Source organism: Melitaea cinxia, chromosome 23 (genome assembly GCF_905220565.1).
Source record: "Melitaea cinxia chromosome 23, ilMelCinx1.1, whole genome shotgun sequence".
NCBI lineage: Eukaryota > Metazoa > Arthropoda > Insecta > Lepidoptera > Nymphalidae > Melitaea > Melitaea cinxia.
This window is the reverse complement of record NC_059416.1, coordinates 981,082-993,477: the sequence shown is the minus strand read 5'-3', so window position 1 is coordinate 993,477 and position 12,396 is coordinate 981,082. Positions and strand designations below refer to the sequence as shown.

At 35.8% G+C, this 12,396-nt stretch overlaps 1 protein-coding gene across 2 annotated transcripts in view; it reads left to right on the top strand.

Moving 5' to 3' along the window:
• Positions 1-12,396, top strand: part of LOC123665080 (ABC transporter G family member 23) — a 121,498-nt gene that overhangs the window by 89,170 nt on the left and 19,932 nt on the right. For both annotated transcript variants that reach the window (XM_045599428.1, XM_045599429.1), the window contains 3 exons: positions 688-806; positions 3,974-4,169; positions 8,257-8,458. In XM_045599428.1, the coding sequence (XP_045455384.1) occupies positions 688-806; positions 3,974-4,169; positions 8,257-8,458 (517 nt within the window). The remainder of the gene's footprint in view (positions 1-687; positions 807-3,973; positions 4,170-8,256; positions 8,459-12,396) is intronic.

Below are 12,396 nucleotides of genomic sequence, written 5' to 3'. Positions count from 1 at the left end.
TTTATATTTTAAAATAAAAAAAATATGAACAATTTTTTAAACAATATCTCTACTCATTACATTTTGGCCCAAAAGTCGCATTCTCCTTTGAAAGCATAATGAAACAACTTTTTCGGATTTTATCGCGGTTTATTAGGTTTTTTACATGCCCGACGTTTCAGATACTTTACAGCAACCGTGGTCATATGATTTCAAATTTATTTTGACTTTACACACTACAAATTATAATTGACTTCACGTGTAATTCTGGAACTAAGACTTGCTTCGTTTACAAATCCCATTATTGAGTTTTCGAATTGGTGGCAAAACGAACTGTTAAGGAAAAAAAAACCTTAATTTGTTGGTGACAATTGTTCTTTGTTTTATTTCAAGGGTTAATAGAAGTTTTTAAACTTGCGCTAGCGAAGATACGATAGAGATGATAGATATAGAATAACGAGTGTGCTTTAGATCACACGACTGAAGTAAGACTTTCTATCTTCACTAATTTATATCTCCCTCCACTTCCATTCGCCTTCCCGATCACACTTTTCGTAACGCTCTCGTCACGCATTCACCAGCTTACTCCCCAAGTCAACGTGCGTAAAGAAGTTTTACTTCGAAATATATTAAATTATACTGTAATTATTGTCAAATATAATTTTAAGTTACCGTTTCAAAATGCAAAAAGTTACATTTCTTTTACAGATACGGTCTTCTCGGCGCGTCAGGATGTGGAAAAACAACTTTACTGTCCTGTATAGTCGGGCGGCGGAAACTCAACCGGGGAGAGATATGGGTACTCGGAGGAAAGCCTGGGACTAAAGGTAAGACCTGTCTATTTGAGGATGTCACAATAGTGTATGGGTTATGTCACGGTCCACCTGAGGAAGTCAGCCTTACAGAATCACAGCCAAGTATTACTGCTCCCAAATCGTGTTGTATTCTTGTGTGAAAGGTACGCGAGGAGGGTGTGAGATACGGATAATTGGCGATGCTTCTAGTGTACTGTTAGTTTCCATAGGCTACCGAAACCGTTACTATGTGGTGGATTGTACCTACTCTTGTTTACCATCCCAGTGCTATATAAAATAAGATACTCTTTCGTTTCTTGTCGGTTCATTTCAACGGAATTCACATTCGAATAGTTGTTAATTGTAAATTGTTAGAACAATGACACGTGATTATCATACATTTATTTATTTGTTCTTAATGTACACCAAAATACAGACACATAAAGAAAGATACAATACAAGATGTACAACGGCGATCTTATCGCTAAAGAGTATCGCTAAGGAGTACATTGTTGAATAGTGACGAATAAAGTATAATTTTAACTACTTAAATTTCAATATTTTTATATTAAGTATTAAGACAGGCATTAAAAACTTCGTTGCATTTTGTAATTAAAAAAAATGTTACTTGAATTATCACTACAATAGAGCATTGTTGCTTAATAACGCACTTTTTGTAATATTTTTATATTAGAATATTCTAAAGGCTAAATAGGCAATATTTTTGCCGTCATAAATTAAATCTGGTTACTTATTCCAAATTGAGTTCAACAACATTCATTACATTCTTAGAAGCAATGTTATAATCCTTCCAAGGTTTCGACGTCCGGTAGTAGGTCGTTCTTTTATAAATCTATTAAAAAATATTTATTTACTTATAACAAATATTACATTATTACGATTTTCGTCACGAAACAAGTTGTCTGATATCCACGCATAAAAACTTTGGCATGTAATCTTGTAAAGATATAAAATAATTGTGTACCAAACCAGCAAAAAAGCAAAAAGTGAAAATTCTGCATGATGCACCGCTAAAACTGGATTTTTTAAAATTCCTTTTAAATAATGATCAGCGTCTTTTATCGTCTTGACTCTTTCCGATATGTTTTTTTGTATATGATTTGGTCGGTAAACAAGCGTACGGCTCACCTGATGGTAAGCGATTACCGTTGCTTATAGACGTCTGCAACACCAGAAATATCGCAAACGCGTTGCCGACTCTATTCCCAAACTCCCACCAGGAGCTCTGGTCATACTCACTAATAGGAACACAACACTGACAAGGTCAGAGGTACTATCCCAGTCGGGCTGCTCCATATTTTGAGCAGGAATTTTCCTGCTATTTGAATGAAAAGTAGTAATAGGATCTTAATTAAAAACATTAGAAAACATAAAATAAGGAATTGGTTACGATTGAGAGATGTTGAATGATTTAAAAAAATGTAAATTATACTTACCATGTTGAATATTTAAAAAAAATCATAATATTTAACTATTTTTTATTCAAAACTTTTTCTTCGTCGTTGCGTATTTTCATATTATGCAAGGTCAGAGAGCAAGGATGTGAAACTGAACGCGTACAGTCTATAATTACCTTTTTTATTACGTTCCTCCAATCTGTATACGATACAATCTACAGCTTATGCAAGAGTAGTGAGCAATAAGTAAGCAATTGTAGTATAGCCCTGCCCTGTGCTTTAGACTACACGGCTGAAACTTTCTAACTTCACTGACTCATATCTCCATCTTAAGCCTCGCTTGATTTTCGTAACTCTCGTCACGCATTCACCAGCTTACTCTCCAAGTCAAGCGTGCGTAAAGAAATCTTTGGAACGAAGTTCCTTATAGAGATTTGCGGAGCCGCCGGCGTAGAGTAACGGCCGAGCCGGCAAAAAACGTCCGTAACTTTAAATAATAGCGAAATATTCTTATATGTAGTAATGTATGATGGCTATACAGTGTATAATGTATAATCTAGTGATGGCTGTTATTATTATTGCAGTTTGCTATTACTATTATATCATTCGATAATTATAAATATATTGAAAGAAAAATTATCGGTACCTATGCGAATGAAACTTACGTCGGAATTAAAACAAATATAGAAGACACTTGAACACACACGAAACCACATACCAACAGAAACGGATTCGGTTAGAAATCAAACTGATATGAAATAAAAAATATGCATGTTATGACTAATTTTAATATGATAGTATCTTTATTTTTTAAATATTAAAAGCGTGAATATTTTTAGGATTTAGATAATAATTGTGTTTGCATGCAAACGAAGAAAAACTGACTTTAATTATATCGACAAGTAATACAACGTAGGTAGACGAAAAAATAGGCAAGTAAATACGCATTGTCAAAGATTACTCCAAAAGTTGTAATCAGATCTCGATGAAATTTAAATGTGGCCACATGATAAACATCGGCTTTCAATACACCCAGTAAAAAGTTATGCGGATTTTCGAGAGTTTCCCTAGATTTCTCTGGGATCCCATCATCTGATCCTGGTTCCCTTATAATCGTACCAAACTAGAGATATCTTCTTTCTAACAAAAAAAGAATTATCAAAATCGGTTCATAAACGACGGAGTTATCCTCGAACATACATAAAAAAAGATATATATATATACGGTCGAATTGAGTAACCTCCTCCTTTTTTTGAAGTCGATTAAAAAATAAAGGTGTATACTGTATACCCGAATAATTATTTTTCATATACCTCGAATATAACTTGAAATTAATATTTTATAATAAGGAATTTCATTCCTATCTGGTGTCCCACGACACCGCGCGTTTTTCACTCTAATACGTGTCATTTGTAGTATATAATGCGATTCACTTATAACACAACATCCTAATGTCTTAAAATGCCTATTGTACTCCCTCTCCTTCGTGGAGAAAGAGGTCTATGCCCAACAGTAGGATGTCACAGGCTGAATCGATATTTTAAACGTATGTAACTAAAAACTATAACATATATTAATAATGTACGTACTAATAAATTGGTTGAAAATTGTTGCTTTTTACAATGAAACAACTTTTTCGGATTTTATGGCGATTTATTAAGTTTTTACATGCCTGACGTTTCGGATAATTTACAGGAACCATAGTCACGGGAGGACTGTCGTTGTTGTTGTTGCCGTTTGCTTTTGTTTTATAAAAGTTTTAAAATAACGAAATATTAACAGGTTCTGGCGTACCAGGCAAGCGTGTGGGCTACATGCCTCAGGAAATAGCCCTGTACGGCGAGTTCACCATCAAGGAAACTATGATGTATTTCGGCTGGATCTTCGGTATGGAGACCAAGGAGATCGTGGACAGACTGCGCTTTCTTTTGGACTTCTTGGACTTACCCAGCGAGAACAGAATGGTTAAGAATTTGAGGTTAGTGCTGTTACATTGTTTATTGATTTAAGATCGTCTACTCTTGCGATGCTTTTGGTGTTGCAGGCGTCCATGGACCACCGTAACCTTGCAAATAGCTTTAAAAATAATATTAACTTTAAAATTTTAATTTGTAAAATGACGATTCGAAAGTGCTTTTGATGCCTATTTGAATAACGTTATTTTTTATTTTAAGACTGTGTGTTTTTGCCAATATAGTGTAGTGTACATACATATGAATTTAGTAAAAGGGTTTATTTTAATATTACAAACAGACACTTCAATTTAATTTATTTGTATAGATATACAACTTTCTTGTTCTTTAAATACATGTTACAAAAGTGTATGGAATGAACTAAATTAATAATATTACAAATACTTTTAATACAAACCAAATAATTGATACTGGAAATTTATTATTTGTTAAGAAAGCTTCAGCCTGTAATATCCCACTGCTGGGAATAGGCCCCTTTCCCCGTGTAGGAGAAGGATTAGAGCTTAATCCATCACGCTGCTCCAATCGGGTTGGCGGAAGAACGTTTACCTGGAAATAATTACATTGACGATACCAAATATGTAAAAATAATTATTTACTTCAGAAATTGTCGTTTCCTTAATTCCTCAAAAAATAAACTTATTTTTACAATAATTTTGTTTACACAATATTTAACTTCAAAAAAAGCTTTTGAGGAAGTGAACAGAGACACTCGATTAATTCGACAATTTCACATAACATTACCTTTACGGTCAATAACATTTAACATTTTCCTGCTTTTTTATGATCAAGTTACTATATTAAAACCTAGCATGTGTCTCTATAACACATTCTCAACATAACTCATACAATCGCAAACAGTTATCTCTTCGGCCTGTAATATCCCGCTGCTGGGCATAGGCCTCTTTCCCCATGTAGGAGAAGGATCAGAGTTTAATCCACCGCGCTGTTCAAATGTGGATTGGTGGATATATTCCCTAATATGAGTAACGATCGAACCGACGCCATAACGTGCTCTACGAGGCGTGTTGGGGAGACCCACAAGGACTGCACAAACACCCAGACAACGGCAAACATCTGTATGGCCAATACAAATGTTTGGCATGTGCGGAGATCGAACGCGGAACCGTCAGACCACAGGCTCAAACCAGTGCTGTGACCGTTGCGCCAACGCGTCGTTATAAATGACAAAACATTTATAAGGAAAATCTCAAAAACGACTCGTGAGATCTCGTTCCAATTCAAATGAAACTAATAACAAGCATCAGCAGTCGCGTATAAAAAAAAGAATAATTAAGATCAGTCCGTAGAATGGTATAAGCTAACACAGATGAAAATACAGTTGGATTGAGATCATTCTCATAATGATGAAACAACTTTTTCATTCATTACTTTTTTTTAAAGTCACATAAAAATCACAAGTCACAGCGAGAATGATTTAATTACGGAAATAGTAGTCGATAAAATTATTACACTTTTTCCTACTTCATTGACGTAAAAATGTGGGTAGAATTAAATAAAACTTGCAATGATAAAATAAATTCTTAACTACAACCAAAACCGGTATTTTTTATTGTTTAAACTATATCGTGGTATGAAACGTGACTTAAATTATTTTGTTTTAATTTATTATAATTTATAACAAAAATCATGTTTAAGTTGTTTAATTGTTAATTTGTGACTTCAATTAAATATTAATTGGTACATATTGCTCTATATAAGTAAATTTTGAGCATTTTAAGATATAAATAAAATTGATTTTCTACGGGCTATACTATAAGGAGAGTCCAAAGGCAGCGTCTTCGGTGCGACAAAGCCAGTCCTGCGGTCACCAACCCGCCTGCCCCGCGTGGTGATTATGGCTAAAACACATGAGTTCGCGACATTTTTGGATAAAGAAAGAAACACATAAATGTACAGGAGAGAATGAGATAGAATACGTTATTGCTCAAAAGGACTGCTGTAACGATTCCTTAATCTTAACCCGTTTGATTCTTCGCAAGACAGGATGTCGGGTAGTAAATAAATATAATAATAATGTCTTATATTTATCTTAGACTTTTATAACTTAAGAATTATTCACAATAAATCTTATGCTATATTGTACACCTTTGTAGAGATTAAAAAAAGTGTGCTCGTCAGTTCAGACGCATGACTGGAGTGTATGTACTCCTTCAGATTGACTGTCTAAATAGGCACAAAAAGGCTTACTAATCTAAGTAAAAGATTAATATCATATCAAATGGTAAATAAAGGAATCAAATAACGCCACCTATCGGAACCGAATAGGTTTTTTAATTAGAAAATGTCGTCGTCTATGGCGTTACGAGAAAAGTAACGAAATCATTCGTTCAGTAGATTTTACTTCTCATATTGTTTTCATCCACCATCGGTCACCAACCCGCCTGCCCAGCGTGGTGACTATAGGCAACACACATGAGTTCAAGCCATTGTTCAGCCGTGAACTTGTGGAGGCCTATGTCCAGTAGTCGACTGCAAAAGGCTGCGAAAGGCTGTGATGATGATGATGATGATGATGATGATTGTTTTCATACCGGGGGCCTTATATGAAAATCGAGTATTTAAGAGTAAGCTCCAAAAATAAATAACTTTAACTGAATATACATGAGAATGCTGATTTACAGAGGTTGCTATCGCTAAGTAACGATTAAATAAAAGATTTGCAATAATCACACAATCGACAAATGTTTAACAGCTCTGCCAATTATAACCGTATTTAATTAGCACCTATATGAAATTTTGTCTGTTCTGTTTGTTGTTAGTATACTGGAGCGTGTAGATATGGTTCCACAGCGGTCTCGGGTTTGATTTCCACTTGGGGTAGATATTTAATTTTTACAAATATTTACACTATATATACTATACTTCGGAGAGCACGCAAAGCAGTTTGCCGCGGTTCTTATCGTTAACATCTAAAAGCCATCATCCCCGAAATTACACAAAATATATACGGTCGAATCGGGTAACCTCTTCCTTTTCTGAAGTTGAATAAAAAAATATGAGATATCAATAATTAAAATGAGAATATGCAACATCATTCTCAAATATGATTTATAAAAGGCGTTTACCCTGAAAGTGGTATTTTTCAGCCCGATTCAGTTCCCATAACAAATCCTATTAAAGACCCAACTTTCCACGATAATTCACTTAGCTTTCAAAACATTCATTTGCCTTTACACATTTGTCACACAAGCCATTGTTACAGAACGTCTGGACTGTTTCAGTTCAATTTAAAGTAAATAATAGCTCGTCACAGCTCGTACGGTGTAACATTACATTCGTTACACCATTGTGGTGTAATTACCATAACGATGGCTATTAGCATGTTTGAGTGCTGTGTAAATTGTACGGCATTCGGTTTCATTGTTTACCTATTATTGTAAATAATTGATGCTCGTTATTAGTGAAATGGGTTCGCCGGTTGCTTGATAAATTTTCTTAGCGCCTGTGATGACTTATGAAGTTTATCATTTAAGATCTGATTGGTGTTGTTGATGATGCGTTGGCGCAACGGTCATAGCAATGGTTTGTGGCTGTTGCGCTGGCGGTTGCGGGGGACAAACATTTGTATATCACAACGGGGGACATACAGATGTTTGCCGTGGTTTGGGTGTTTGTGCAGTCCTTGGGAGATTTTTAAGCAGTGTTGTGTTCCTGTTGGTGAGTAAGGTGACCAGAGCTCCTGGAGGGAATATTTATATGGATTCTTATATGGAATTAGGGATAGGGTTGGTAAAGCGCTTGCAATGCTTCTGGTGTTGCAAACGTCTATAATCTATAGTGATCGCTTACCATCAGATGAGCCGTACGCTTGTTTACTGACCTAGCTATATAAAAATAAACAAACAAATAATACTGGCTTACCCAGAGTACTTCGTTTTGGCATTTTTTTAAATGTATAAAAAAATCGTTATTTTTTAAATTTTCATTGATACAAACATTTTCCTTGCTTATCTTATTAAATGCAGGCGGTTGAAATTATACGCCTACATTACAGCAATTAATTTTATACACACATATATGAAACGTAGTAATTTTTATTCGCTAACATATATTATTATTTATTACTAGTGGAGGTCAACAACGTCGAGTATCGTTCGCGGTGGCTCTGATGCATGATCCTGAGCTCCTAATCCTGGATGAACCCACTGTGGGGGTGGACCCACTCCTCCGGCAGTCCATCTGGACCCACCTGGTCCGCATCACCAGCTCCGGTGATAAGACCGTCATCATCACCACGCATTATATTGAAGAGGCGAGGCAGGCGCACTGTGTAAGTATCAATTTGCTGACTTATAAAGACTATGTAGTTGAACTGTCTGTATTTACTTGACGTGGGTATAAAATAACACGCCATCAAGGAAATTAAGAACTTTGCTTTGTACGATTTTATTATAAAATCATCATATCAAAAATTTCGATCTAGCGGATACATCTAGATTAATCGGCTAGAGCACCGACACGGTCAGTCGGAGATGCAGGTTCGATCCCCGCTAGAACGGTCGATTTTTGATATGATATTAAAAAATGTTTAGAATGTCGTAATGTGTGGGTAACACAAAAATAAAACCGTACAAATTAAAAATAGCATGGTGTCGTCTCATGTCAAAGATTTTCATTGTAATATGAAACTTTGAATAGTTACGTGTTTCTGTAAAGAACTCACTATAGACGGCGCCACGGTCCCTTAAACCGAATAATCATCATATCAAAAATTTCGATCTAGCGGATACATCGTTCCACGAGATGCAGGTTCGATCCCCGCTGGAACGGTCGATTTTTGATATGATATTAAAAAAATGTTAAGAACTTTGCTGATGAAAAATTTAAGGTTAATAGGTTTCGTAATATTAATAGCGTTATTGTGGCAAGAAAGCTAAGACTCGCTATTTTGTCTATATTGGGATGATGCGCAATATATTTATTTTTCATATATTATTTAGTAGGTAGCCTTTATAAGAATTAATATTTCTTAAAATGTAATAACTTTATATTTAATGAAATTATCGTATTTTTTTTTTATTACTTAACAGCGAAGTAGTCTGGAAATGAAACTTAATAACTATTTTTTTTTCTGTTATGTGCTGTAGCTAAAGTGTATATTCTGAATTTTAATGTAAGTAAATAAATAATAAATAAACGCTTCACACTCAACGACCCCCGGTACGATTTTCTCCTGTGTCGGGGGTCCGCAAATACACAAGCACAAACGCCCATACCACGACAAACATCTATATGGCCAATGCAAATGTTTGTAGTGAGCGGAGGGGTTGCGCCAACGGGTCGTATAATGTAATAATAAAATAATCTAAATATATTTTTTATTTCCGAAAAAAAAGTAAATTCCTCGCGAACCACATCACAATTTAAAACCACGAAACAATTTCTAAAACCATTAACTATAATCGTTGTTAATTAAAGTAAATGTTCGAACATTATTGTTGACAAAAATAATTTTAAACGGAACACACTATATGTAACAGAACATTTACAGTTATGAGTGACGTGCTTATTTCCGCTTCCTAAACGACATTTATGATTTTTATTACTTTTTTTTCGTAAATTTACAAAAACTCTTGTTATGATCAACAAGCCTGTTGGTGGGGTTGCTAAGAATAGGTTGTGAAGTTTTCGTCCGCCATCGCAAAGGAAGGATCCTCCAACCAGACGGGAGTTGTGTCTGGTGGGCTACCGCCCCCGACGGATGTTGTCGGGTTCTTGTATACATACTCAATCACTTTATAACTTTGATAGCGCGATGTAGGATACGTCAGTTTTCTCTAGTTTATATGTCGCGAGAAAGATGTCGCTACACTCGCAACTTGATCAAATCGTTACTGATCACACAAAAGTCGTTATTACTACTACGCCTATACTTCATCAAATTTTTACGTTACATTCACTTTTTCCCCAAAGGCCTCCTAAGGATATATAAGTTGTGATAAATGTTTTTTTGTCTCCCATAGCATAAATCAAGGCTTATCTGTGATGGATTAGTTTTTTATTTAGATGAACTAAATAACACATAAACGACATTTTTAAGTTTATAAATGATAATGCATTACATTACAACTACATCATATCTAAGGTTGGAATTTAATATTAAACCATTAGGTCTGACAGGGTTACGTAAAACTAGATAGAATGCGTTATAGCTGGTTTACTCAGTGCGAGCTGTTACCTGGCCAGTAGACAGCTACTCGGTTTGTCTACTCGTACGCCAGTAGCTCGGCTCGCCTTTGCTGTCTACACGACACCTAGCTACTGCCCAGTCCGAGTCAAGTCGCGATGTCTGGTGAACTTGTTTTAATAAAAAAACCGGTGGTACGCTCTATGACTACAATATTATGTCAGGAATTGGAAAATATCTATAACCAATATAAAAAAAAGAGTCAAAGAAATGGATTTGGATTAGAGACTGGATGACTAGAAGATATTTTGGGGCAACACGTATGATTGTCAACGAGCTCTACCATGAAGACCCCCGAGAACATAAAGCAGTGATGAGAGTGATACCTGAACAAGTCAAAAGACTTTTAAATTTGATAACACTTCGCACTGGCGAGCTATTGCCGAACGCGTCCAAACCATGCGAGCGACGGCCGAGCCACTGTCATGTACGAGTTACTGCCGGGCGAGCAGGCGAGTGAAAACAAAAAATATTTAAGTAACTCGGATGTGAGCCACTGACCAACTCGCACTAAACGTCCAATTAACGATGTGAGTTGCTGCAGTGCAGCTACTCGGAAGGCTGACTCGTACGCTAGCTCGCACTGTGTAAACCAGCCATTACAGCTTTAAAAGAGAAGGGATTCAATCATTTGGATTAATGGCCTTGAATGAAAAAAAAATTGGTGTTGTCTGTTGAAAATAAATATAACGTATAATATATAACTATGATAAAATTATTCCATCATTTTTTTTTAAGAGTTTAGGCATTGTTTTGGATGAAAATTGCTAGGTCCCTGATTAATCAGAGTCTCATATCGTATTTAAACAAATTTACTCAAAACCTTAAAAAACTATACCCCTAAGCCCTAAACCTTGCTCAGAAATCACTCTATATTGGTGACAACCATATACAGGGTTCGGCATTCGAAGTGTTACTAATACAAAATGCTGTAATTTTTTTAATTATGAGCATATTTATTTTAAAACTTTAGTATCGAAAAGAAAACATATAAAATAAATAAAAAAGAAATTATTGTTCAATATGACCTTTAGCGCGGATAACAGCATCGAGTCTGACCGAGAAGGCTTCACACGCTGCACGAATGTGGTCTGCTGGTATTTTGTTCCACTCTCGGCGGAGAGCAATCTTTAAGGCGTCGACCGTCACATATTTTTTTGTTGAAACTTTGGCTTCTAGAATTGACCATATAGAAAATTCCATTGGGTTTAAGTCCAGGGAATATGGTGGCCATTGTTGCGAAGAAATGAAGCTCGGAACATTTTCTTGTAAAAAAATTTGGGTTTCACGTGCTTTGTGAGATGGTGCCGATTCTTGTTGAAAGGTCCAATGATTTCTACCAATTTGTTTACGTGCCCAAGGTAACAAAGCATCGTTTAAAATGTTTTTACGGTAGATCTGCTGGTTTATCTTTACACCCTGGTCAATGAAAGCCCGTGCAGCGTCCCGTGGCAGTTACCGCAGCCCAAACCATCACAGATGCTGGTGCTTGCTTTCGCAAGGCAATTCGTTGGTCTAAATTGTCATTTGATTTACACTTTAACCATACGCGATCATTTTGTTTGTTCACATATTGCTGAACCGTAAAAAATTTTTCATCGAAAAATACCAAATTTTCAAGCATGCCACCAACGTGCAAGTGCTTTAAGTTCTTAGCTCTTTCAAGACGAGTTGCCTTTTGTGCACGTGTTACGTCTTGCACTTTTTGTAATTTGTAGGGCTTCAGTTGAAGTTTATTTTTCAATATGCGTCATATGCTCCGGGCAGATACATTAAGACTTTTCGCCAATTTAACTGCGCTTTGTCGTGGATTTCGTTCAATTCTAGCCTTTACCTTTCGAACCGTTTCTGATGATGTTGCTGTTGTTGGATGTCCACCTCCATGGCATTTTTTGATGCTACCCGTATCATTGTGACGCATGATGGTCCGATACACAAACATTTTGTTCAAATGTAAATGTCCTCCTAGCTCATTAACGATGACTGACTGCGATTTTCCAGCCAAATACAAAGAAATGACA